This window comes from Sander lucioperca, chromosome 11 (genome assembly GCF_008315115.2).
Source record: "Sander lucioperca isolate FBNREF2018 chromosome 11, SLUC_FBN_1.2, whole genome shotgun sequence".
Lineage (NCBI taxonomy): Eukaryota > Metazoa > Chordata > Actinopteri > Perciformes > Percidae > Sander > Sander lucioperca.
The window spans coordinates 39,866,322-39,893,722 of NC_050183.1; the positions used below are offsets into that span (position 1 = coordinate 39,866,322).

The window sequence follows — 27,401 nt, forward strand, 5'->3', positions numbered from 1 at the left end:
TGAGTTTGAGCCCCGTGATGTAAATGTTGTGCTTGTTCCTGGCTGGATACTGTGACCTCTGACCTGAAATACTCTCTTCTTCTAGTCCACAAAAATCACAGGACAACAGGAGGGTTATATGTTTGTAAAGATGGAAGTTATTAACTTAAAGTGTTTAGTTCTGGTGAATATCTGATGTTATATTATGTTAAATCTGATTCTGATTATCACATTTTTTCTTGAGTTTTATGTAACCAAAGAATAGTTTTCTCTGAGTCTAAATAAACTGTTAAACCACAGAGTGGTCCTCTCTTTTCACTAACCCAAAATCCTGTTATCACATCATGAAACTGGGTCTGTGTGTACTGGGTCTGTGTGTACTGGGTTTGTGTGTACTGGGTCTGTGTATACTGGGTCTGTGTGTACTGGGTCTGTGTGTACTGGGTCTGTGTGTACTGGGTCTGTGTGTACTGGGTCTGTGTGTACTTGGTCCTCTTTTTTCATTAAGTGCTTCTTTTAACCAAAAATCCACTGCAAAGAAAGACAGGTAATTATGTTTCTCCCTGAATATATTGAGGCTGAGCCGGCTGAACTGGCTGTAGAGCCCCCCTAGTGGCTGCAGGCCCCCCCCCTAGTGGCTGCAGGGGCCCCTAGTGGCTGCAGGCCCCCTAGTGGCTGCAGGGCCCCCCTAGTGGATGCAGGCCCCCCTAGTGGCTGCAGGGCCCCCCCTAGTGGCTGCAGGCCCCCCTAGTGGCTGCAGGGCCCCCCCTAGTGGCTGCAGGCCCCCCTATTGGCTGCAGGGCCCCCTAGTGGCTGCAGGCCCCACTAGTGGCTGCAGGGCCCCTAGTGGCTGCAGGGCCCCCCTAGTGGCTGCAGGGCCCTCTAGTGGCTGCAGGCCCCCTAGTGGCTGCAGGCCCCCCTAGTGGCTGCAGGGCCCCCTAGTGGCTGCAGGGCCCCCCCTAGTGGCTGCAGGGGCCCTAGTGGCTGCAGGGCCCCCTAGTGGCTGCAGGGGCCCTATGCATCCGTATAGTCCACCTGTAGGAAGAAACGGTTCTGCTCGAAGCAGAACTTGGCAGATTTGCCGATTTTGAGACTCCTCTTCTCTTTGAGAAATTCCCCCAGTAGAAGCAGAGAGTTTGTGAATCGGCTGCTTTTAAAAATGTAATCTTAGTTTTGCGTGATTTGCTGAACTCTAAGATGGATAAGGAACGTGTCATTTTCCAGAGCTCTCCTTTTTAAATTGTTGTCTTTTCAGCGCCGTTTTACGCTTTCTATTACCCGTTTAAAACAGCTCATTTTTGCTCGTGGTAACATCCTCCAACAAGCACCAGTGACTGAAGTGTACGCGGACGGTTTGTTAGTTTTTTTAGCAAGGTGACGCCGTCAGAGAACTCAAAACATAAATACATCATCATGAACCAGGCTGCACTCTGAGAGTGGGCTGCATGAATGTAGAGAACAGTGGGCTGCAAGACAAAATAAATACTGTAAACACAAAGAGTGGGCTGCGAGTGCAGGCGGCCTAGGGACAGCATCTATGATATTCAAATATAATTTCAACCCGGCCCACTGGGGATTCTCCCGGTGCTCCCGGTTAGCCAGTCAGGGCCTGATGATACAGATCTGACACGTTGATATTTTAATATTCAAATGACAGCCAGAGTGTCTGAAGAGGATCAATAAGGTGTTGAGAGCAGTCTCCGTCGGCACAGAAAGGGAGAAACATCAGAGCAGAGGGAAGCTGTGGACATTCACAAGATGTAAGTTATGAACTCGGCTGTTTGATTTCACATTTTAATGTTTGTGTTGTCTTCACGTCGACCGTGCAAGTTTTTATTCTTCTGGCTCTAAATTGACTTTTTTTGTTCTACGTTGTGATCGTCTTTTTCAACACTTCTGTCGCTTTTCAGCAAAGTTTTTTATAAGTTTTTTTGTCACTTCTTACCGATGTTGTTGTCATGTTTTTCCTGAGCTTTTCTTGAAGTTTTTGTTGTTTTTTTTCAACATTATTTCATAAAAATGTTTTTCTCCAAATGGTATAAAATTGACTAAAACTCAGAAATGATCTCTCAGCCAGGCGCCCCATGTCTGGACATTTTAACAGGAGTTGTCTGTAGAACGTGATTCACATTTATATTTCTGTTTTTACATTTCACATTGCATAATAATTTCCCTGTGTGTGTGTGTGTGTGTCTGTGTGTGTCTCTGTCTGTGTGTGTGTGTCTGCGTTTTGTGTGTGTGTGTGTGTGTGTGTGTGTGTGTGTGTGTGTGCGTGTCTATGTGTCTGTGTGTCTCTGTGTGTGTGTGTGTGTGTATCCCTAAACATAAAGACAGGCTGTTCTTCTGTCTGTTTCCTCCTCACTCCTCCAACATATTAATATCATTTTCATATTATTTCCTTTAACACGAATTTAAAAAATCCCCAACAGGAAACATATGAATGTTAATGTCACATTTCAAGGTGTTACACTGTTGACTTGTGTGTGTGTGTGTGTGTGTGTGTGTGTGTGTGTGTGTGTGTGTGTGTGTGTGTGTGTTAGGGCTGGGCGATATGGAGAAAATCAAATATCACTATATTTTTGAGCAAATACCAAGATATCGATACCGCAACGATATTGTAGTGTTGATTATTGGTGCTTTCACAAAATATTTACACAATGAGATTTTAGATAAATAATCATCAGTAATGTGGATATAATGACTAAGTGGGTAAATTCAATTCAATTCAATTCAATTCAATTTTATTTATAGTATCAAATCATAACAAGAGTTATCTCGAGACACTTTACAGATAGAGTACGTCTAGACCACACTCTATAAAGCCCCAACAATTCCAATAGTTCCCCCAAGAGCAAGCATTAGCAGTGGCTATTGCGACAGTGGCGAGGAAAAACTCCCTTTTAGGATGAAACCTCGGCAGACCCAGACTCTTGGTGGGCGGTGTCTGACGGTTGGGGTTATGACGGTACAGGATGTAGCGTGTCACAGCAGAGCATGGGTGGACACGGTGGACGCAGCAGGACGTAGTCGGGCATTGCAGGGAATCGCAGAGCGTAGCAGGGTGTAGCAGGTCCATAGCCACAGCTGCACCCAAGACCCAGGTCTTGGTGTCGCCCTAATCCGAGGCGATGTTCTGGGCAAAGAAGAAACATACGGACTCCGGGGAGTAAACTCCCCAGAGCTAGGTGAGTAACAAGCACTTCTGAGACAGGATGTGCATAAAAGGAAACAAAAGAAAAGAGCGTGTCATAAGAAGGAACTTCCTCTGCAGTCTAGAATTATAACAGCATAACTAGGAGAGGCACTATATTATTGATTGTACGATAGTTAAATCTGATGACTGTAAAGAGAAGTAGAGAAAAGCAGGGGTGCTGTGTCTGCAGCTATACACCCTGCCCCGCCGGTCTAGGCGTTCACTGCAACTCCTCACTCCCTAACTATAAGCTTTATCAAAGAGGAGAGTTTTCAGTTTAGTCTTAAATGTAGCGACGGTGTCTGCCCCCCGAACCCAGATTGGGAGCTGGTTCCACAGGAGAGGAGCCTGATAGCTGAAGGCTCTGGCTCCCATCCTACTTTTAGAGACTCTAGGAACCACAAGTAACTCTGCATTCTGGGAGTCTAGTGCTCTAGTGGGACAATAAGGTACTAAGAGGTCTTCAAGATATGAAGGAGCTTGACCATTTAGCGCTTTATAGGTCAGAAGAAGGATTTTAAATTCAATCCTGGATTTTACAGGAAGCCAATGGAGAGAAGCTAATACAGGAGAAATATGATCTCTTTTCTTAGTTCTTGTCAGAACACGCGCTGCAGCATTCTGGATCAGCTGGAGAGTCTTAAGGGACTTATTTGAGCATCCTGATAATAAGGAATTACAGTAGTCCAGCCGGGAAGTAACGAATGCATGGACTAGTTTTTCAGCATCATTTTGAGAGAGGATGTGTGAGTTATAAATCATCAGATACAACAGATGTTCCTAATTTTAGCAATGTTACGAAGATGAAAAAAGGCTGTTCTAGAGGTTTGTTTTAGATGGGCGTTAAAGGATAGATCCTGATCAAAAATAACTCCTAGATTTCTGACAGTAGTGCTGGAGGCCAGGGCAATGCCATCCAGAGTAATTATATCTTCGGCTAATGAGGTTCGTAGGGGTTTGGAGCCCAGCACAATAACTTCGGTTTTGTTTGAGTTTAACATCAGGAAATTGTAGGCCATCCATGATTTTATATCTTTAATGCATGCTTGAAGTTTAGCTAGCTGGCTGGTTTCGTCTGGCTTGATTGACAGATATAATTGGGTGTCATCCGCATAACAGTGAAAGTTAATTGAGTGTTTCCTAATAATATTGCCTAGAGGAAGCATATATAAAGAGAATAGAATTGGTCCAAGCACTGAGCCTTGAGGAACGCCATGGTTAATTTTAGCGTAATTGGAGGGTTTATTGTTAACATTAACAAATTGGGATCGCTCAGAGAAGTAGGACTTAAACCAGTTTAGTGCGATTCCTTTAATGCCAACTAAATGTTCCAGTCTCTGTAAGAGGATGGTATGGTCAATAGTATCGAATGCAGCACTAAGATCTAATAAGACAAGTACGGAGACAAGTCCTTTGTCAGCAGCAGTTAGAAGGTCGTTAGTGATTTTCACCAGTGCCGTCTCTGTGCTATGATGCTTTCTAAATCCTGACTGAAAGTCCTCAAATAAGCTATTGCTATGTAGAAAATCACATAACTGATTAGCGACTACTTTCTCAAGGATCTTGGACAGAAAGGGAAGGTTAGATATAGGTCTATAGTTGGCTAAGACCTCAGGATCGAGGGTGGGTTTTTTCAGTAGAGGTTTTATCACAGCTACTTTAAATGACTGCGGTACATAACCTGTCAATAAAGACATGTTTATCATATCTAGCAATGAAGTGTTAACCACGGGTAACGCTTCTTTAAGTAGCCTCGTTGGGATGGGGTCCAAGAGACAGGTAGATGGCTTTGCTAAAGAGACCTTTAACATTAATTGTTGAGGGTTTATAGGATAAAAGCAATCTAAGTATATGTCAGGTCTAGTCGTTCTTTCTAGCAGTCTGTCAGTTTTCATATTACGGCACGTTAATGAGTTTAGTGCTGTTGGAATATCTTCCTTGAATTTAGCTATAGCACTGTCAGATAGGCATCTAGTGTAGAAACTTTTATCTAATTTCGTATAGTCTGGTAGTAAGAATTCGAAAGTTATTAAGAAGTGGTCTGATAATAAAGGATTTTGCGGGAATACTATTACGTCTTCAATTTTGATGCCATATGCCAGCACAAGGTCGAGGGTGTGGTTAAAACAGTGCGTGGCCTCGTGCACACTCTGACTGAAACCAATTGTGTCTAGTAGTGAGTTGAAAGCAGTACTAAGGCTATTGCTGTCAACGTCCACATGGATATTAAAATCACCTACAATAAGTACTTTGTCTGATTTAAGGACTACACATGATAAAAACTCTGAGAATTCAGATAAAAACTCAGAAAATGGACCTGGTGCTCAGTAAACAACAACAAATATAATAGGCTGTACTGTTTTCCATGTTGGATGCTGAAGATTAAGAACGAGATTTTCAAAAGAGTTATAATTTAGTTTAGGTTTAGGATTAATTAACAGGTTAGAGTCAAATATGGCTGCAACTCCCCCTCCTCGGCCTGAGTCTCTAGAAATTTGAGTATTAATATGAGTGGGAGGAGTGGCTTCATTTAGACTGACATACTCTTCATGGCCCAGCCATGTTTCAGTTAGACAGAATAGATCAATTTGATTATCGGATATCAATTCGTTTACTAGTATTGCTTTAGAAGACAGAGATCTCATATTTAGTAGACCGCATCTAATTTTCCTATCCTGTTCTATCATTGCAGTGGTAGTTGTAATTCCAATTAGGTTGTTAAGTATTGCCCCTTTTTTGGTTAAAGACAAATAATAGAACAGTTACACCAGTCTGGTGAGTTCGGACAATGACAGTTTACTGTAATGCAGCCTTTAATACCAGGAAAAGTCAAAAATTCTGTCATATCATGATATTTACGATATCCAAAATCTAAGAGGATATCTAATCTCATATCACGATATCAATATAATATTGATAATTTGCCCAGCTCTAAAAACAGCTACTTCACCTGTCGTTACTTTCCTTATTTCCTCCTTCCAGGACAGGCAGGATCAAGGAGAGTTTTGCAGTAACTGTATGGCCGAATTAATCCGAACACACAAGTTACCGTATGACCGGTTACCGTGGTGTTGTCTCCCCGTCAACCATGAAAAAAACACTTTTGTCTTCCCTATGTTTCAGTCACTCTTTTTAAAGTTTGGTATTTTACATTTTAGTGTTTTTTTCTCAGGCGGCCTAGGGACAGCATCCATGATATTCAACTATAATTTCAACCTGACCCTCACAACCAAAGAATCCAGACCGGCCCACCAGAGAGCTCTCTGGCATTTCTGGCAAATGCCAGAGGGGCCGGTCCATTTTTTTAAATGTGGGCCGGTCAAATGTATTGTTGTGTAATATTAAGCATTTGGCCAGTCGGCACCGACCGGCCTGGTCCCGAGATGCGCCAACCGACCCAATCAGAGGTTACTTAAATTGGGACGTTCAGTCAAAATCAAGCACGTCACCTTCAAACGGGATCTCTGTTTGCAGGGTTCAGGCTGTACCGGACCCTCCCGGTGACCATGCTGTGCAGCGAGAAGCCGCTGCTGACGGGCTCAGAGCTCTGCTGTAACTCCGACTGCTGTCTGTCCGCGCAGCCGTCTGACGGCATCAGTATTAATTTAAGACAGTTTCATTACCAGTTAAAAACGTCTCGTTATGGCGTTAAATAGTAGTCTAATTTGGTACAGCTGGTTTTAATGCCTGATGTGAAGTGTAGGCCTACAGGAGTACACATAAAACCCTGAACAAGCAGCGTCTCTCTGCTCCGTCTTTCTGCTGTGCCCCATTCACGTAGTGTTTACACTATGTAGGTTAAACTCTGCAATTAATCCGCAGTTCACACGTATGAACTGTGGTGGTCCGTTACACTGTAGGCTATATTCAACATCACTGATTAAGTAGCCTAAGTCAATCCTACATTTTTCAACTTGGGAGCAAAACGTGCTCCTTGGAGAAAAGAAGTGACCATGAAGCCCTGTTCATGCTAATTAAACAACTGGACTTTGGGGTCAGGTGTTGTCGTATCCGGCCCATGTCCCGGATGTGGAAGCCCCCTTACTGGACTACTGAATATAATAATATTCCATTATATTTTGTATTTTGAATTGTTACCTGCCACCAGAATTTTGTGATTTCCTTGCAATAAATATTGACATTTTTACCATAAATTGGTGCCTAAAAATGTATCAAAATGCAGGAATTGAAGTCTTTTACCCTCAAAATGTCCCCCCCCCCCCCGCTTTATGTGTTCCCCCAAAGACCAATTCTGAGCAAGGAAAAACCCTGAAGCATAATCACAGACAGCCATAAAAAACATTTAAATTGCAGAGTTAGAGCGTTAACACAGATGAAAAGATGGAGAACCAGACAGACAATATGTACAGTGTCAACAGAGAGAAATACGGACAATCGAACAGACAGACAGTGACAACAAAGACCAACATACTGTAGAGCAGTGTTTCTCAAATGGGGGTACGTGTACCCCTAGGGGTACTTTGGAGTACTGCAGGGGGTACGTGAAGTTTTTGCAAAAATGCTAATTTAAAAATATGTCATACATAATTCCTAAAATAATTCTACTATAATAATGGATGAATTAAGTGATGGATTCTAAACATTTGAAATGTAGCATTTAAATGTTTTTGTTTAAAAAAGGCTGTTGTTCAGTGAATCTGTCACTGCTGGCGCTGTATTGTACCTCTTCATATAGCCTTTTTTTTTCTACCAAAATGTTTTGCGCTGGGCAGGGGGTACTTGACTTTAAAAAAGCAATTCAAAGGGGGTACATTATTGAAAAAAGTTTGAGAAACACAGCTGTAGAGAATGACAGTAACAGCATACAAACGGCATAAACAGGCAGTATGTGTAAATTTGTTATAAACGTGTGCTCTTTAAAAAGTAGTAAGCATTGTTTGCCAGTTACTTACATTAAATGTTTAACATTTGACATCTGTTACATTTGTTTGACCCGGAGCCGTTCTAGCCACCATTGGACTGTAAAATGAAGGAGGGAGACGAGAATGTTCTGCCTGGATCATTAACTGGAACATTTACTTGTAAAAATCTTCTTCCTGCCAACCCTGGCTACCGAAATCTGGAGCCACTGATATGTCTGCTCTTCTCTCTGATGCTCTGAAGACGATACAGGAAACACAAACACCGCTGCATGTGATGCTAGTTAACACTATACTCAACAGCAGCTAACGTTAGCCTAGCGCTAGCTAGTTAACACTATACTCAACAGCAGCTAACGTTAGCCTACCGCTAGCTAGTTAACACTATACTCAACAGCAGCTAAAGTTAGCCTACCGCTAGCTAGTTAACACTATACTCAACAGCAGCTAACGTTAGCCTACCGCTAGCTAGTTAACACTATACTCAACAGCAGCTAAAGTTAGCCTACCGCTAGCTAGTTAACACTATACTCAACAGCAGCTAATGTTAGCCTACCGCTAGCTAGTTAACACTATACTCAACAGCAGCTAATGTTAGCCTACCGCTAGCTAGTAGCTGGATTAAAAACGGTTAAAATGCTGACGGCTAACTCTAAACAGTGTAAAGTTTGACTGTGTTTTACTGTAGAGGATTCAACACCGGTTGTAACAATCTGCAGCTGCCGTCGGAGAAACACAGACGGTGCGTTCAATGAAACTGGTAAACTACAGCTTCGTGGTGCAAGTGAAGTTGTTGTAAATGTCGTTTTCCCATCTGGTGGTTGTTTTTGTCGTTCAACAGCATTTTACTAGTGAAATAAGTTATTGTTATTGTTATACATTATTATTAAATCATTTAATTTTGACCATATGGCCTTAGCAATAAACAAGCTGTTCTTTAATGTCACCAACTGTTTAGTACCCTTTCTTTTTTCTTTTCTTTTTTTACTTTCTTAAAAAGTATCGGTTCAGGCACCGCTAATTATGTATGCGATTAATTTCGATTAATTAATCACAGAGTATGTAATTAATTAGATTAATTTTTTTAATCTATTGACAGCCCTAGTTTTTATGTTTAAAAAAGGATCTTACTCTTTAACTAAAAGGTCTATCTCTGTAGGGATCCTTTCATAATGTTGTCAGACACTTAGAATAATAATCTGAGTCTGTCAGCGGCAACAACAGAACTTTTAATGGATGTGTATGTTTTTTAATCTTATCTTGACTAAAATATATATATAGCATCACCTCAAACAGAAGTTTCCAGGCAATGACACAGATGTGACACGTTGATATTTTAATATTCAAATGACGACCACAAAATGACAGCCAGAGTTTAATTATTAACAGGATCAATAAGGTGTTGAGAGCAGTCTCCGTCGGCACAGAAAGGGAGAAACATCAGAGCAGAGGGAAGCTGTGGACATTCACAAGATGTAAGTTATAAACTCGGCTGTTTGATTTCACATTTTAATGTTTGTGTGGATTTGCAGAAGAGGGATTGTATTCAACGTAATACTGCATGTAAAATCTGATTTATATAATGATAAGGTTTCCAGTTTTCCTTCAAACTCTTTTTGTTCATTTCTCAATATTTAAGTTATCTTCTCTGATACATCCGGGGTCCTCAAACGTATCACTCAAAGGTCCGCATCTAAAAAACTATACGCTACAAATATCTGAGTATTAACAGTTGTATGTCTGTACATTTTATTTTTTTTGATAACTTTTTTGAGGCATTTTTAGGCCTTTATTTGACAGGACAGCTTAGACTTGAAAGGGGAGAGAGGGGGGGGAATGACATGCAGCAAAGGGTCGCAGGTGGGTTTAGTTATGGTGATTTTGGGGCTGTTTCATGTTAAACCCACCAGACTCCATGTAAATAATCAGTACTTTTATCATCTTAAAACAGACTTCATTCAAAGTGGACAGAAACTAAATAAAACTACCAAAAGCCGTCTTGGTTCATCTTTCTACTGTTCCAACAATCACCACTCTGGTTTGGTTGAAATAAACTCTTAATTCACCCATTTACATGTGGAGATATGCTGGCTCTATACACGCTAAAAGTCCTGATTATTTACATGGAGTCTGGTGTAGTTTGGTGATGGTGATTTTGGGGCTGTTTCATGTTAAACTAAAAGGATCTTACTCTTTAACTAAAAGGTCTATCTCTGTAGAGATCCTTTCATAATGTTGTCAGACACCAATTTTCAAAGATTGTTGATATCATCACTAACTTAGACTTAGTCTATGAGGTTTATTAATTAGTAACACGTATTTCAAGGTGTGTCTCGTTTATAATACTGATATTTGATATAAACAGGAAACTAAAGCTGCTTCCTTGTACACTCTCCCTCTCTCTCTCTCTCTCTCTCTCCCTCTCTACCTCTCTCTCTCTCCCTCTCCATCTCACCCTCTCTACCTCTCTCTCTCTCCCTCTCCATCTCTCTCTCTCCCTCTCTACCTCTCTCTCTCTCCCTCTCCATCTCTCTCTCTCCCTCTCTCTCCCCCTCTCTCTCTCTCCCTCTCTCTCCCTCTCTCCCTTTCTCTCCCTCTTTCCCTCTCTCTCTCTCTCTCTCTCTCTCCCTCTCCCTCTCTCTCTCTCTCCCTCTCTCTCCCTCTCTCCCTCTCTCTCCCTCTTTCCCTCTCTCTCTCTCTCTCCATCTCTCCCTCTCTCCCCTTTGAAGATGCAGCTGAATGTGATGAATAGTTAAATCTTTGATTTGCATCCTGAGGGACTGGGTTATAAACTGTATCCCTAAACATAAAGACAGGCTGTTCTTCTGTCTGTTTCTCACTCCGCCAACATTTGAATATAATTTTCATATTATTTACTCTAACATTATTTTAAGACAAATTCACAAAGTCCAACAGGAAACGTATATGATTGCAAATGTCACAGTTCAAGGTGTTACACTGTTGACGTGTGTGTGTGTGTGTGTGTGTGTGTGTGTGTGTGTGTGTGTGTGTGTGTGTGTGTGTGTGTGTGTTGTAACTTCAGTAAAAGCAACATCTTTTCCAAAAGTCAGTGAGTAATGGTGTAAAATAATCCTGATTTCATACCAAAAATAACTGTTTATTATCATCTAACAGGGTGAAGATGCAGTGGAGTCTGTTGGTGTTGATTGTGATGGGTAAGTGGATCATCTGGACAGCTCACTCCTCATCAACTCCAACTCACATTTCAGTTAAGAATATGGTTTGATTTAAACGGTAATCTTTGTTTTTTTTAAACTGGATTTTCCTGTGTGTAAGTGGCTGTCAGACTCAGATTATTATTCTAATGCTGTTTTTGGTAGCCTACCTGCTCGACTCGACTCGACAAACTGTGCGTCCGTTTTCCGTTGCAGACTTTAGTCCCGCCTCAGCGTGGCTGGTCGTTATGCCGTATCGACGCACACACCAGCACACAAGTATAAACATCAGGCCAGTTGAGTTTGTTCTACAGTTCTGTGGAGGCTCCACCAGAGCTTCTCCGTAGCCTGTATAAGTGGCCTGATGTTTATACTTGTGCGCTGGTGTGTGCGTGGAGCCAGCATGTGTGTGTGTAGTTAGGCTACGGTGAAAGCTCTGCTGGAGCCTCCGCAGAACTGTAAACAAGCAGCGCCGCAGTAAACTGCCGTGACCTAACGTACACACACAGAACGTGGAAGCTGTGTTGTTGCCAGGAGACACATTTAGTTTCTAAAGAAGCTGGAGGCAGCAAAAATATACACAGCTGGAGTCGCTTTCACGTCAACTTCTGGTATCGGCTCAGCTCGCTTGGAATCTCAACTGAGGTGGTACTAAAAAAAAGTACCAGGTACTTTTTTTCGTAATAGAAAACCAAAATAGGTGGGTCGAGGCGAGTCGAGCAGGTACCATGTAATGTAAAAGCGCCGTAAGTGTCTGACAACATTATGGGATGGATCCTTACAGAGATAGACCTTTTAGTTAAAGAGTAAGATCCTTTTAGTTTAACATGGAACAGCCCCGAAATCACCATCACCAAACTCCACCAGACTCCATGTAAATAATCAGGACTTTTAGCGTGTATAGAGCCAGCATATCTCCACCAGACTCCATGTAAATAATCAGGACTTTTAGCGTGTATAGAGCCAGCATATTTCCACCAGACTCCATGTAAATAATCAGGACTTTTAGCGTGTATAGAGCCAGCATATTTCCACATGTAAATGGGTGAATTAAGGGTTAATTTCAACCAAACCAGAGTGGTGATTGTTGGAACAGTGGAAAGATGAACCAAGACGGCTTTTAATATATATATATAATTTTTTTTTTTTCTTCTGTTGAGTTTGAATGAAGTGTGTTTTACGATGCAACAAGTACTGATTATTTACATGGAGTCTGGTATAGTTTGGTGATGGTGATTTCGGGACTGTTTCATGTGTAAAAGGATCTTACTCTTTAACTAAAAGGTCTATCTCTGTAGGGATCCTTTCCATGATGTTGTCAGACACTTAGAATAATAATGCTTAAATTACTTGGAGTCTGGTGGGTTTACCGAATGCAATTTGGCGGATGTTTTTATCTTTTTTATTTTGTTTCTGTTACTGGACCACATTTTGGCATAAACATTTTTTAGTTAGCATGTATTAGCATTAGTGCCTATGGTATAATGTTAACAAATTAAGTCTGGTGGGGTTTGGTGATGGTGATTTTGGGGCTGTTTCATGTTAAACTAAAAGGATTTTACTCTTTAACATCAGTCACTTAGACACAATAACATGGGAAAATAGAGTCCAGGTTTTAAAACAGAACAAAGTTACCTTTTAATGAACAGATGCTTGTCTAGCTCTCAGCTCCATCGCTGCAGTTTCTTCTCTGTTATCAGGTCAGTGTTCCTCCATTGGGGGTCAGCTGTACGACTACCACTTCATTAGATATGAGAAGACCTGGAAAGAAGCCCAGGATTATTGCAGAAAGAACCACACTGACCTGGCCACAGTGGCTAACCAGACAGACATGCAGAGACTCCAACACCAATCAAAGTTTCAAGGTGGAGCCTGGATTGGGTTGCAAGACAACACAACTGCGTGGCGCTGGTCTCAGTCAGGGCTGGAGTTCAACGAGAGTGAATGGTCTCCAGGACAGCCGAATAATGAAGGCAATCAGGAGAGCTGTGTGTGGATGAAGGATGACACATGGGATGACACCTCTTGTACTGAAAAGCATAAATGTATTTGCTATGATGGTGAGACTATGTGGCGCATAGAGTCTGTTCTCCCCTAAAAAAACTCCCCCAGAAGTCATTTGTTCCAGCATCATTCTGACCTATATTTATGTTTGTAGTGGCGGCTCCCTCTAGTGGCCGTAGTAGTTCTGACTTTTGTCAATTTTAGAAGTTTCTTTCACCATGCAGTCTATGTGAAAAGTCTTTCTAGGCCATGGGGTGCAGTTCCACCCTTATCCACTAAGCCCTTGGCTTTAAGACATGGCGCTCTTCCTGAAGGTGACCACGTGACGCAGAATGTGACGTAGCTCAGTTTGTTCCCTAAAGTTAAAATAACTCTCCATTTTCTTTTCAAATGGGACATGAACCCCGGTCTCCTGGGTGAAAGTCCTGTGTTTGTTTGACCCTGCCCTCCCCCAACCTGCCTCCTTACCAGGACATTTGGCGCTCTTCTACTTCCTCACCTTACTTCCTGCTTTGCTCCCGTCAGAACTACTACGGCCACTAGAGGGCGCCGCCACTAGAAACATGAATATAGGTCAGAATGATGCTGGAACAAACCACTTATGGGGGAGTTTTTTAGGGGGAGAACAGATTGAGACAGAATTGATATCACATTATTGTTTTAAAATAAGAATAATGTAGGATTTTATGAGACTAAAGAAAAACAAAAAAGTTTGTCTGTGTGTTCCAGACAAACAGAAGACATTTCCTTTCAGTTCCTCTGTGATGACCTGGAAAGATGCTCAGAACTTCTGCAAAGAAAAGTACACTGACCTGATCAGTGGAGTCAAACAGCTAGAAGACTTCAAGACACAGCGCCGGAATGAAGCAGAAGCTTTCTGGATCGGCCTGTTCAGAGACTCTGACTGGGGTTGGTCAGATGGGAGCAGTTTCTCTTTCAGACTCTGGGATGAACATGAACCTAAGAAGACATGTGCTATGACTACGTCAGATGGAAAATGGAGCTCTGATGACTGTGAGAAAAGAAAACCCTTCTTCTGCTACAACGGTAAGTTTATCAGAAGGTCTATCTAACGGTACTGTACATCTACATCTGTTTAATGATTTACTTCATTTATTAGTTTATTATAAGATTACGGCCACACCATTTCCAACGTTCTTTTGTTGAACAAACTGGATGTTGAAATTAATATAAAAAAAGCAGCACTAAAAACAGAACAAAGTTACCTTTTAATGAACAGATGCTTGTCTAGCTCTCAGCTCCATCGCTGCAGTTTCTTCTCTGTTATCAGGTCAGTGTTCCTCCAATGGGTGTCAGCTGTGTGACTACCACTTCATTGGAGACAAGAAGACCTGGAAAGCAGCCCAGGAGTATTGCAGAAAGAACCACACTGACCTGGCCACAGTGGCTAACAAGGCAGACATGAAGAGACTCCTTGGATCCACAACTGCACAGTATCAAGGCGGAGCCTGGATTGGGCTGCAGCGAGACTGGCGCTGGTCTCTGCCAGGGGTGGAGTTCAACGAGAGTAAATGGTTTGCAGGAGAGCCGAATAATTTAAACAATCAGGAGAACTGTGTGTGGATGAAGGATGACACATGGGAGGATGCCTCTTGTAATGGAAGGCATAAATTTATCTGCTATGACGGTGAGAATATGTGGTGCATAGAGTCTGTTCTCCCCTGAAAAACTCCCCCAGAAGTGGTTTGTTCCAGCATCATTCTGACCTATATTTATGTTTGTAGTGGTGGCGCCCTCTAGTGGCCGTAGTAGTTCTGTCTTTTGTTCCCCCCCCCTCTAATCTGACCCACAGCAGAGTTCTCCGTCCTCATATCTAAACCAGAGAAGGTAACGGTCACAATTTTAAACACGTGGTTAACTTTGTGAAATGGTCCCAGTTTGGTTGATAAAAAGATGGAGGTTTGGGTTGTGAAGACGTGACATCACTTCCTGAAGGTGACCAAGTGACCCAGAATGTGACGTAGCTCCGTTTGTTCCCTAAAGTTAAAAAAAACTCTCTGTTTCCTTTTCTTTTCAAACGGGACACACCAGGCTTTGCTCCCGTCAGAACTGCTACGGCCACTAGAGGGCGCCGCCACTAGAAACATGAATATAGGTCAGAATGATGCTGGAACAAACCAACTTATGGGGGAGTTATTCAGGGGAGAACAGACTCTGAATTGATATCACATTATTGTTTTGAAATAAGAATAATGTACGATTTTATGAGACTAAATAAAAACAAAAAGTTTGTCTGTATGTTCCACAGAACACAAGAAATCCGGCAAAACATTTTATGTCAGTTACCTTAAGATGACCTGGCCAGAGGCTCAGAGGATATGCAAAACACTTTACACTGACCTGATCAGTGGAGTCAAACAGCTAGAAGACTTCAAGACACAGCGCCGGAAAGATGCAGAAGCTTTCTGGATCGGCCTGTTCAGAGACTCTGACTGGAGTTGGTCAGATGGGAGCAGTTTCTCTTTCAGATCCTGGGATAAAGACCCTAAGAAGACATGTGCTATGACTACGTCAGATGGAAAATGGAGCTCTGATGACTGTAATAAAACCAAACCCTTCTTCTGCTACAACGGTGAGTTTATCAGAAGTCTATCTAACGGTACTGTACATCTACATCTGTTTAATGATTTACTTTATTTATTAGTTTATTATAAGAATTATGGCCGCATGGTATGAGTCAGAATCAGAATCAACTTTATTGGCCAGGTTTGCGTAGACAAACAAGGAATTTGACTCCAGCTAATCTTTGCTCTCAAGTACAACACTAACTTAACCACTTAAAGAATAAAAAACAGAAATGACAGTTAGAAATATAAGAAAGTACTGTTAAGTGTACGGTATAACACTGCACTAGAATTTACAAATTTACAAAAAATATACAGTAGCAATTGAAGTATATCAGTATAGTCCAAGATTTAAGATTTAAGTATAAACATAAATATAAATATAGTGCAAGGCAGTTCGGTGTAACGGTCATATATCTGAGGTTCATCGTTGTTGAATATCTTGATGATGATATAACTCACAATAAATAAACAGATAAAGTTTTCTCAGTTCTGCTAAAATACAACAAACTGCTTGTTAGATTTAAAACAAATGAAAGGAAATCATTTCCAACTTTCTTTTGTTGAACAAATTGGATGTTGAATTGAATATAAAAGGCAGCACTAAAAATAGAACGACAGATACATTTTAAAGTGCAGTTTTCTGCTGAGATTTTACTTTCAACTGCATCTTTTAGACCGACTTTACTGTCTTTTAAAAGGCTGTAGCGAGCTCCATTTTAAAGATAGAAAGAAGATGAAGAAGATAGAAGAATCATTAAAACATAGATGATCTAAGGAATCCATTTAGTTCCACATGATAACTTGTTGGGAAGGTGGATATATAAAGTTGTAAAAGTTTCTCTAAACATACTAGCTGCATCACTGTCGTGCCAATAATGACGTTAAATCAAACCCTCTCGTGTAATATTGCTTCATCACAAAATATATAATCTAATGTTACAGCTGTTATTTAAACTGTCCTGTGTTTGTCTCCACGGACGGAGCATTTGGGTCACTGCCCATGATTGGCTCCGCCCCTGATTGACTCCGCCCCTGATTGACTCCGCCCCTGATTGACTCCCCTTCTCCCCTGACAGATTCAGTGATCCTGATCAAGGAGAACATGACCTGGGTGGACGCGTTATACTACTGCAGAGATCACTATCGTGACCTTGTCTCCATCGCTAACCAGGACGAGCAGCTCTGGGTCCAGGAGAGAGCCAAGATGGCCTCCACTCCCTACGTGTGGCTGGGACTGCGCTACACCTGCACTCTGGACTTCTGGTTCTGGGTCACTGACGAGACGGTCCGCTTCACCAACTGGGGCCCCGGCCAGTCTGGGGACGACTGCAACGTGTCTGGAGCCATGGACAGAAATGGAACCCACCAGTGGGTCAAAATGATCGACGACAACTACAAGTTTAATTTCATCTGTTCCAAGTAAAAACCAGCAGAATGTAACTAAGTACATTTACTCAAGTACTGTACTTTAGTAATAATGCTGTTGAGATGAGGTACTTTACTTATTTCTCAAAGTAAATAAGAAGGAAGAAGAAGGAAATCATAATATTTTAGGAAGAAAGTTGTAATATGGATCTTTTACTTTACAATTTAATAGTGTGGGATTAATAGTTTTACTTAAAGTGCCCATATTATGAAAAAATCACTTATTCTATTTTCTGTCTCTGCTGCTTCCACACGCATACAAACTTGGAAAAAACCATCCATGCTGTTTAGAGTGAGATACGGTTTCTGAATGTGTCCTGCCTTCAGTCTCCGGGTGAGCTGGTCAAAATCTGAACGGCTTTCTACATCATTGGCCGAAACATTCGGTGTGTGCTAACCACTTTAGCTAATACCACATCAGCTAGCTGTTTCTCCAACTTCAGTCAGTACAAGGCAGGATTAGCCAGGAGACTTCTTCTAAACGAGGGCACACTTCCAACTTTGAGTGGAATACCTGCAGACAAGGGACATGTAAGTTGTTTTATACAATTTCTTTTATAGATTAGGGTGAACTTGTGTGTGTTGTAGCAGCTAGCTTCATGCTAGTAGGCCTTAACTAGTTACTGAGCATGTGCCACTCTCACCAAAGATGGGATAAAAGTGAGAGGTCTCACTCTATAGTTAAAACGTAGAGCTCGACACACAGGGTGAAAAGAGGAGCTGCAGCAATGTGCAGTACAACAAAAATATGGTGTTTTTTGAAAATTAAACCATGGAAACCTATTCTGGTACAACATCAAAATACAGTTATGAACCTGAAAATGAGCATAATATGCGCACTTTAATTTAAGGATGTGTATTATTCATTTATTCACTTTGTTTGCATTTGTGTGAAGTTGACATACTGTGTGCCCTCTGGGATTATTGAATGGCATTCTGGGAAATGTAGGAACTCACATTTCAGGAAATATTTCAAGTAAAAAAAGTCATAATATTTTGATAAAAAAGTCATAATATTTCAAGAATAAAAGTTGTCATATTTCAAGAAAAAAGTTTTAACATTTTTGGAAAAAAAAGTCATATCTTAAGAAAAAAAGTTATAATATTTTGGGAAAAAAGTTTTAATATTTTGGGAAAAAAGTTGTAATATTTTGGGAATAAAGTTGTAATATTTTGGGAAAGAAGTCGTAATATATATTATATTTCACTAAAAAAAATATATTTCAAGTAAAAAAGAATCAAATGAAAAATGAAATGAAAAAGTCGTAATATTTGGAAAAAGTCGTAAAATTTTGGGGAAAATGTCATAAAATTTTGCGCAAGAATTCGTAATATTTGAAGAAGAAAGTTGTAATATAGATGTTTAACTTTACATTTTAACAGTGTGGGATTAATACTTTTACATAAGTTAAGGATGTGTTTTATTCATTTACTCACTTTGTTTGCAGTGGTGTGATGTTGACATACTGTGTGTCCTCTGGATTATTGAATGGCATTCTGGGAAATGTAGGAACCTATATCTCAAAGTAAATATTTCAAGTGAAAAAGTCATAATATTTTGGGAAAAAAGTCGTAATATTTCAAGTAAAAAAGTAGTAATATTTCGGGAAAAAAGTAGTAATATTTCAACTATAAAAAGTCAGAATATTTCAGGGAAAAAGTTGTAATATTTCAAGTAAAAAAGTCATAATAATGTTTTCGTAAATGTCGTAATATTTCAAGAAAAAAAGTCGTAATATTTTGGGAAAAAAATAGTTGTAATATTGATCTTTTACTTTAAGTTTTAACAGTGTGGGATTAATACTTTTACTTAAGTTAGGGATGTGTTTTATTCATTTACTCACTTTGTTTGCAGTGGTGTGATGTTGACATACTGTGTGTCCTCTGGGATTATTGAATGGCATTCTGGGAAATGTAGGAATTTATATCTCAAAGTAAATATTTCAAGTAAAAAAAGTCGTAATATTTTGGGAAAAAGTTGTAATATTTCAAGAAAAATAGTTTTAATATTTTGGGGAAAAAAAGTTGTAATATTTTAAGAAAAAAAGTTGTAATATTTTGGGGAATATTTTAAGAAAAAACGTAATATTTTGGGAAAGAAGTCGCAATATATATTATATTTCAGTTAAAAATTTATATTTCAAGTAAAAAAGTTTCAAATGAAAAATGAAATAAAAAAGTCGTAAAATTTTGGGGAAAATGTTGTAAAATTTTGGGAAAAAAAGTCAATATTTCAGGAAGAAAGTTGTAATATAGATGTTTTACTTTACATTTTAACAGTGTGGGATTAATACTTTCACTGAAGTTAAGGATGTGTTTTATTCAGTTACTTTGTTTGCAGTGGTGTGATGTTGACATACTGTGTGTCCTCTGGGATTATTGAATGGCATTCTGGGAAATGTAGGAACTTATATCTCAGGAAATATTTCAAGTAGAAAAGTCGCAATATTTTGGTAAAAGAGTCATAATATTTCAAGATAAGTCGTAATGTTTCGGGAAAAAAATGTATATTTTGTGAAAAATGTAATATGTTGGGAAAAAAGTCATAATATTTTGGGAAAAATGTCGTAATATTTTGGGAATAAAGTCGTAATATTCCAAGAAAAGAAGTCGTAATATTTTGGTAAAAATGTCATTATTTTTTGTGAAAAAAGTCGTAATATTTCAAGTAAAAAAGTAGTAATATTTCGGGAAAAAAGTAGTAATATTTCAACTATAAAAAGTCAGAATATTTCAGGGAAAAAGTTGTAATATTTCAAGTAAAAAAGTCATAATAATGTTTTCGTAAATGTCGTAATATTTCAAGAAAAAAAGTCGTAATATTTTGGGAAAAAAATAGTTGTAATATTGATCTTTTACTTTAAGTTTTAACAGTGTGGGATTAATACTTTTACTTAAGTTAGGGATGTGTTTTATTCATTTACTCACTTTGTTTGCAGTGGTGTGATGTTGACATACTGTGTGTCCTCTGGATTATTGAATGGCATTCTGGGAAATGTAGGAACCTATATCTCAAAGTAAATATTTCAAGTAAAAAAAGTCGTAATATTTTGGGAAAAAGTTGTAATATTTCAAGAAAAATAGTTTTAATATTTTGGGGAAAAAAAGTTGTAATATTTTAAGAAAAAAAGTTGTAATATTTTGGGGAATATTTTAAGAAAAAACGTAATATTTTGGGAAAGAAGTCGCAATATATATTATATTTCAGTTAAAAATTTATATTTCAAGTAAAAAAGTTTCAAATGAAAAATGAAATAAAAAAGTCGTAAAATTTTGGGGAAAATGTTGTAAAATTTTGGGAAAAAAAGTCAATATTTCAGGAAGAAAGTTGTAATATAGATGTTTTACTTTACATTTTAACAGTGTGGGATTAATACTTTCACTGAAGTTAAGGATGTGTTTTATTCAGTTACTTTGTTTGCAGTGGTGTGATGTTGACATACTGTGTGTCCTCTGGGATTATTGAATGGCATTCTGGGAAATGTAGGAACTTATATCTCAGGAAATATTTCAAGTAGAAAAGTCGCAATATTTTGGTAAAAGAGTCATAATATTTCAAGATAAGTCGTAATGTTTCGGGAAAAAAATGTATATTTTGTGAAAAATGTAATATGTTGGGAAAAAAGTCATAATATTTTGGGAAAAATGTCGTAATATTTTGGGAATAAAGTCGTAATATTCCAAGAAAAGAAGTCGTAATATTTTGGTAAAAATGTCATTATTTTTTGTGAAAAAAGTCGTAATATTTCAAGTAAAAAAGTAGTAATATTTCGGGAAAAAAGTAGTAATATTTCAACTATAAAAAGTCAGAATATTTCAGGGAAAAAGTTGTAATATTTCAAGTAAAAAAGTCATAATAATGTTTTCGTAAATGTCGTAATATTTCAAGAAAAAAAGTCGTAATATTTTGGGAAAAAAATAGTTGTAATATTGATCTTTTACTTTAAGTTTTAACAGTGTGGGATTAATACTTTTACTTAAGTTAGGGATGTGTTTTATTCATTTACTCACTTTGTTTGCAGTGGTGTGATGTTGACATACTGTGTGTCCTCTGGGATTATTGAATGGCATTCTGGGAAATGTAGGAACTTCTATCTCAGGAAATATTTCAAGTAGAAAAGTCGCAATATTTTGGGAAAAGAGTCATAATATTTCAAGATAAGTCGTAATATTTCGGGAAAAAAATTAATATTTTGTGAAAAATGTAATATGTTGGGAAAAAAGTCATAATATTTTGGGAATAAAGTCGTAATATTCCAAGAAAAGAAGTCGTAATATTTTGGTAAAAATGTCATTATTTTTTGGGAAAAAATTTGTAATATTTAAAAAAAAAAAAGTAGTAATATTTTCATCGTTTAATATTTCATTGGGGGAGAGACTTTCTAACAGCAGATATTGACCTGAGGATGTAATCTTGTAATATGAATGATTACAATTTGTCATTTTCTGAAGTTATTTTTTCTTCTTCTTAAAGTGTGAAGTTCTGGTGAATATCTGATGGTTATATTATGTAAAATCTGTTTTTGATGATAACATTTTTTATTGAGTTTTATGTAACCAAAGAATAGTTTTCTCTGAGTCTAAATAAACTGTTAAACCACAGAGTGGTCCTCTCTTTTCACTAACTCAAAATCCTGTTATGACATCATGAAACTGGGTCTGTGTGTACTGGGTCTTTGTGTACTAGGTATCTGTGTGTACTGGGTGTATTTAATGTAGAGTCTTTTATCAAATCCTACATTCGGCCAATACGGTGGGATCAGGGGAGAACTCGCTTGGACGCGTGTTCTGTGTGCCAATAATCAATGTCCAAAATTTGTTTGCATTTCTGTGCTGTGACCCATTTATTTTCCTTAACGGCTTGCTCACCGTCCCACAAGCATTACAGTTCATTTAATTTCATTACTGGATTAGTTCCATTCATTTCCTTATCAAACAAATCAAAGACACGCAAACCTGACACGACTGACACAAAGCTGTCTGCTTTCCCCGTTTTCCACACACCACAAAGGCAATGCTCCACCCAGTGGTCAAACATAGAACTGCATATTAATTGGCCTAACAAACATGGTAGCCTATATAAACAAAACAAAGTGGTGTAATGGCTCCAACACTGGGTCTGTGTGTACTGGGTCTCTGTGTACTGGGTCTGTGTGTACTGGGTCTGTGTGTACTGGGTCTGTGTGTACTGGGTATCTGTGTGTACTGCGTGTGTGTGTTCTAGGTCTGTGTGTACTGGGTTTGTGTGTTGTATTGCTAATGTTATTAAATGGTGATTATTAACTGAGCAGCTAATTAACTAATTAAATTAAATCAATTGTCAATCCAATACTTTCCATCTTCTTCTTCTTAACACCAACATGTAATTCCATTCTCAAATGTTTAACACGTTAGTTTAAATTCACAACTTCACCTGTTGTTACTTTGGTTATTTCCTCCTCCCAGAACAGCCAGGATCAAGGAGAGTTTAGGGGTAACTGCATGGCCAAATTAATCCAAACACACAAGTTACTGTATGACCGGTAACTGACGAGCAAAAAGCTATTTTTTAACCCTCCTGTTGTCGACCATGAACTTGTTGTCCATCCAGGTCAAAAGTGAACTTGAATTTTCGTGCTTTTTCCAGCATTTTTGGCCTTTTTTATGCTTTTTCCACTTTTTAAAACGTTTTGAGCTCCTTTTTCAACGTTTTATTTTTAAATTCATGGTCAATAACCCTAAATTATATGACATTATATCCTAATTTTTGAGTTATAAAATGCAAAAATTGTGAATTATTTTGACTAATAGTTAAGATCAGAGGATGTTGAGTGAATCACAGACTGGTTTATGTCAAAATGTAGTTAGTATACTGGTTTAAAACCATTTAATCATGTTTATAAAATTGTAACAATTGTGAAACACACACACACACACATACACACACACACACACACACACACACACACACACACACACACACAAATACGGGTTTATATGTTTTATGAGGACCACCTTTATAAACATCATTTGTGGGGACCTCCCTTTCTAAAGGTGCAAGAGGTATGAAAAAAATCAGTTATACTCACCATAGCCTTGTTAGCTTATACACGACTTTAAGGCGAGACACGGCAGGCAAAAACATCGTTTTTTTTTCACTGGTCAATTTTGAGATTTTTGGCTATTTGGCTTCAATAACATGTCTTCTTTCAGACTTGTGGTGAAATAAAGTCCGAAATACACATTTAGGTCTTTATTTTACTACACTTTGTCTGTTTGCGTCGGTAGATTTCACCTAAATTCAACAAAAGTTGGCGTTCTAAATCATCGCGCTGCTCCGCGATCGCTGTCTGCACCCTGTCATCACATATACCGTTGGAAAGCTCTCTTTCTCCTCTACAATGCTGTCGGATCCAAATATGGTCATTTCCTTTTTATCAGCAACCAATCGTGAAAGTAAAAGGGGGGATTTAACTCAAAATGCACAATCTCATTGGCTGATGCCAATTTCTGACAATGTGATTCGTTCAGAATCGTCACGTGACGCGCTCTGACATTTCCGCGGTAGCTCAAAATGTTGAAAGAAGTGCGTCGAAAACGGCCGAAAATCACCTCAGAGAAGACGAAAACAGTTGTTATTAGCAAGAAGACACACAGGATGACAAACTAAGACAGCAGATGATGAAATGCCTTCACATAGTACGTTGATGTTTAAACTATCGTTCAGAAAACAGGAGTGTTCAGACAGCAGAGGTAATCAGACGCTCTCTCTCTCTCTCTCTCTCTCTCTCTCTCTCTCTCTCTCATACAGTTTTGTATAATAGAATTACTATATAATAGGCTACTAAACAGATCTGTAATTTTGGGATCCTAAAGTGGTGTGAGTCCCTCAGGCTGTAGCAGGCAGATCCATGTTTAGCTGTCAGTGGAGCTGCTGTCACCTCTCCTAGGAGAACTACCAGCTTCTCTTCTGGTGTTAACTTTTTTTGGCTATTTTTCCAAGGTGTAATTCTCTTAGTGAAGATAGTTTTTCCCCATGGAGGAGGAAGTGTATCTCTGTCTGACCCAGCTGGTGGTCACTGAGCCTGTATTTAGTCAGGATCCGACTCTTCTTTGTATCTCTGACAGTGTGAAGATAATCTGTCAAATAATAATTTAGTCTACTTTGTTTGCTTTCTCCAATGTTCTAAATATTGGTCTTTTGAATGAGTCATAATTAGTTTTGTTATGTTGTGTTATGAACCAGTGCTGAATGGAGCCTGGTTAGTTATCTTCACCATCAGCTGATTGAGGGGACTGGTTCTGGTTAGTTATCTTCACCATCAGCTGACTGAGGGGACTGGTTCTGGTTAGTTATCTTCACCATCAGCTGACTGAGGGGACTGGTTCTGGTTAGTTATCTTCACCATCAGCTGACTGAGGGGACTGGTTCTGGTTAGTTATCTTCACCATCAGCTGATTGAGGGGACTGGTTCTGGTTAGTTATCTTCACCATCAGCTGACTGAGGGGACTGTTTTGTGGGAAAAGTAAGCTGGAGCAGCAGCAAGTATGGCCATCTCTACCTTCAATGAAGGTACCTCTGCCATGCTTTCTGTTATGGAGAAGTTGTGGCTTCAGAGCTCAGTTGTGACGGTCAATTCAATGAGAGAAACTGATGCTCAGGACCTGAAAAGCTGAGGCCGTCACAGCTGCCAGTGTAAAACATAGTCTAGAGTCTGAGCACAGCTAAAATACATATGGTGCTGGAATGGACAGTTGGACTTTAAAAAAGCTGTTACAGCTACTGTTGGTCTTGTTCTGTGTCCATACACCTGTCCAGCGTGGGTTTTGTCGGCAACTTTGTGCATGATACGCCAATGTTAATTCATTGAGTTACTGCAGTTGTAGGCCTTATATGCCTGCCATTTTATTAAATAATCAATTTTCATGAGCTTGAAATATTCTATATTATTATCACTAAGGGCCTGAGCATTTATTCTGTTTTTGAGCAATTTTTCCAATAGAAATGTATTAAATTCCACTATTTAAATCTTTAAATGCCGTTTTCTCAAAATGAGTTTTTTGTCATTCTCCAGTATAAACATCTCAGCCTATGTAGCACCTATGTACACCAAACTTTCCAATTATACACTTAGTAGTATTCTGAAGATATTTACAGAGGGATTTGTTAATAAATCATTCCTGCCCTGATTTATGTGACATTTTAAGCAAAAGAACATGGCGAAAATCGATTTTTTAGGGCTATGGACAGTATATTTTGATTTCCTAGGTAATGAAAGCAGATATCCTGAAATCCCTCTGTAATTATGTTTTCATCTTGTGTGTAAACAAAATGAAAAAAGAATTTTGCACCTGGCTTTATCATATGTTCAGATCTATCTACCGAAAATATATGCAAAATCGCGCATATTTAATGAGAAAATGCATAATTTGCATAATTAAACATACACATTTCAAAAACTTGTAATACATTTTTTTATATACTTGTGTAAGTAATCAACTGAGGAAGTTTCATGGAGATATCTATTATTTTAAAATTTTAGCCTATTCACCTGTAGTGTCTCGCCTTAAACATCTGAAATGATGAAGTAATGTCTTGACCATCATATATGGGTACAACACACACACACACACACACACACACACACACACACACACACACACACACACAAAGACATACACACACTAAGACATACATACACACATACTGAGACACACATTGTCGCCTTTTCAGCGCCGTTTTGCGCTTTCTACTGCACGTTTAAAACAGCTTACTTTTGCTCGTGGTAACATCCTCCAAAAAGCACCAGTGACTGAAGTGTACGCGGACGGTTTGTTAGTTTTTTTAGCAAGGTGCTGCCGTCAGAGAACTCAAAACATAAATACGTCATCATGAACCAGGCTGCACTCTGAGAGTGGGCTGCATGAATGTAGAGAACAGTGGGCTGCAAGACAAAATAAATACTGTAAACACAAAGAGTGGGCTGCGAGTGCAGGCGGCCTAGGGACAGCATCTATGATATTCAAATATAATTTCAACCCGGCCCGCTGGGGATTCTCCCGGTGCTCCCGGTTAGCCAGTCAGGGCCTGATGATACAGATCTGACACGTTGATATTTTAATATTCAAATGACAGCCAGAGTGTATGAAGAGGATCAATAAGGTGTTGAGAGCAGTCTCCGTCGGCACAGAAAGGGAGAAACATCAGAGCAGAGGGAAGCTGTGGACATTCACAAGATGTAAGTTATAAACTCGGCTGTTTGATTTCACATTTTAATGTTTGTGTTGTCTTCACGTCGACCGTGCAACTTTTTATTCTTCTGGCTCTAAATTGACTTTTTTTTGTTCTACGTTGTGATCGTCTTCTTCAACACTTCTGTCGCTTTTCAACAAAGTTTTTTATAAGTTTTTTTGTCACTTCTTACCGATGTTGTTGTCATGTTTTTCCTGAGCTTTTCTTGAAGTTTTTGTTGTTTTTTTCAACGTTATTTCATAAAAATGTTTTTCTCCAAATGGTATGAAATTGACTAAAACTCAGCAATGATCTCTCAGCCAGGCGCCCCATGTCTGGACATTTTAACAGGAGTTGTCTGTAGAACGTGATTCACATTTATATTTCTGTTTTTTACATTTCACATTGAATAATAATTTCCCTGTGTGTCTCTGTGTGTGTGTGCGTATGTGTGTGTGTGTGTGTGTGTGTGTCTGTCTGTCTGTGTGTTTCTCTGTGTGTCTCTGTGTGTGTGTGCGTGTGTGTGTGTGTGTGTGTGTGTGTGTATGTGTGTCTCTGTGTGTGTGTGTGTGTGTGTGTGTATGTGTATGTGTGTCTGTGTGTGTGTGTGTGTGTGCGTGTCTGTGAGTCTCTGTGTGTGTGTGTGTGTGTGTGTGTGTGTGTTTGTGTGTGTGTGTGTGTGTGTGTGTGTGTATGTGTGTCTCTGTGTGTGTGTGTGTGCGTGTCTGTGAGTCTCTGTGTGTGTCTCTGTGTGTGTGTGTGTGTGTCTGTGTGTGTGTGTGTGTGTGTGTGTGTGTGTGTGTGTGTGTGTGTGTGTGTGTGCGTGTGTGTGAACATAGTCCAGGCTGAAAAAAAAACAAAGTTACCCTTTACTTTGCAGCTGAATGTGATGAATAGTTAAATCTCTGATTTGCATCCTGAGGGACTGGGTTATGAACGTATCC

General features: G+C 39.2%; 2 protein-coding genes across 3 annotated transcripts in view; both read left to right on the plus strand.

Moving 5' to 3' along the window:
- Positions 1–9,440: 9,440 nt before the first annotated feature.
- LOC118496242 (C-type lectin-like) lies at positions 9,441–14,982 on the plus strand. 2 transcript variants are annotated; one of them, XR_004898763.1, is made up of 3 exons: positions 9,441–9,527; positions 11,188–11,228; positions 12,929–13,093. XR_004898763.1 is itself a non-coding variant. In XM_036007173.1 (3 exons), coding segments are annotated over exons 1-3 (438 nt in total). In that variant the 5' UTR covers positions 9,441–9,525; the 3' UTR covers positions 14,919–14,982. The 2 variants fall into 2 exon arrangements, 1 of the variants encoding a protein (XP_035863066.1); XM_036007173.1 differs by lacking the exon at positions 12,929–13,093 and adding an exon at positions 14,524–14,982.
- Positions 14,983–15,456: 474 nt separating this feature from the next.
- Positions 15,457–27,401, plus strand: part of LOC116036413 (C-type mannose receptor 2-like) — a 13,019-nt gene continuing 1,074 nt past the window's right edge. The window contains exons 1-2 of the mRNA XM_036007718.1: positions 15,457–15,825; positions 16,897–17,239. Of these exons, the coding sequence (XP_035863611.1) occupies positions 15,546–15,825; positions 16,897–17,239 (623 nt within the window). The 5' untranslated portion in view covers positions 15,457–15,545. The remainder of the gene's footprint in view (positions 15,826–16,896; positions 17,240–27,401) is intronic.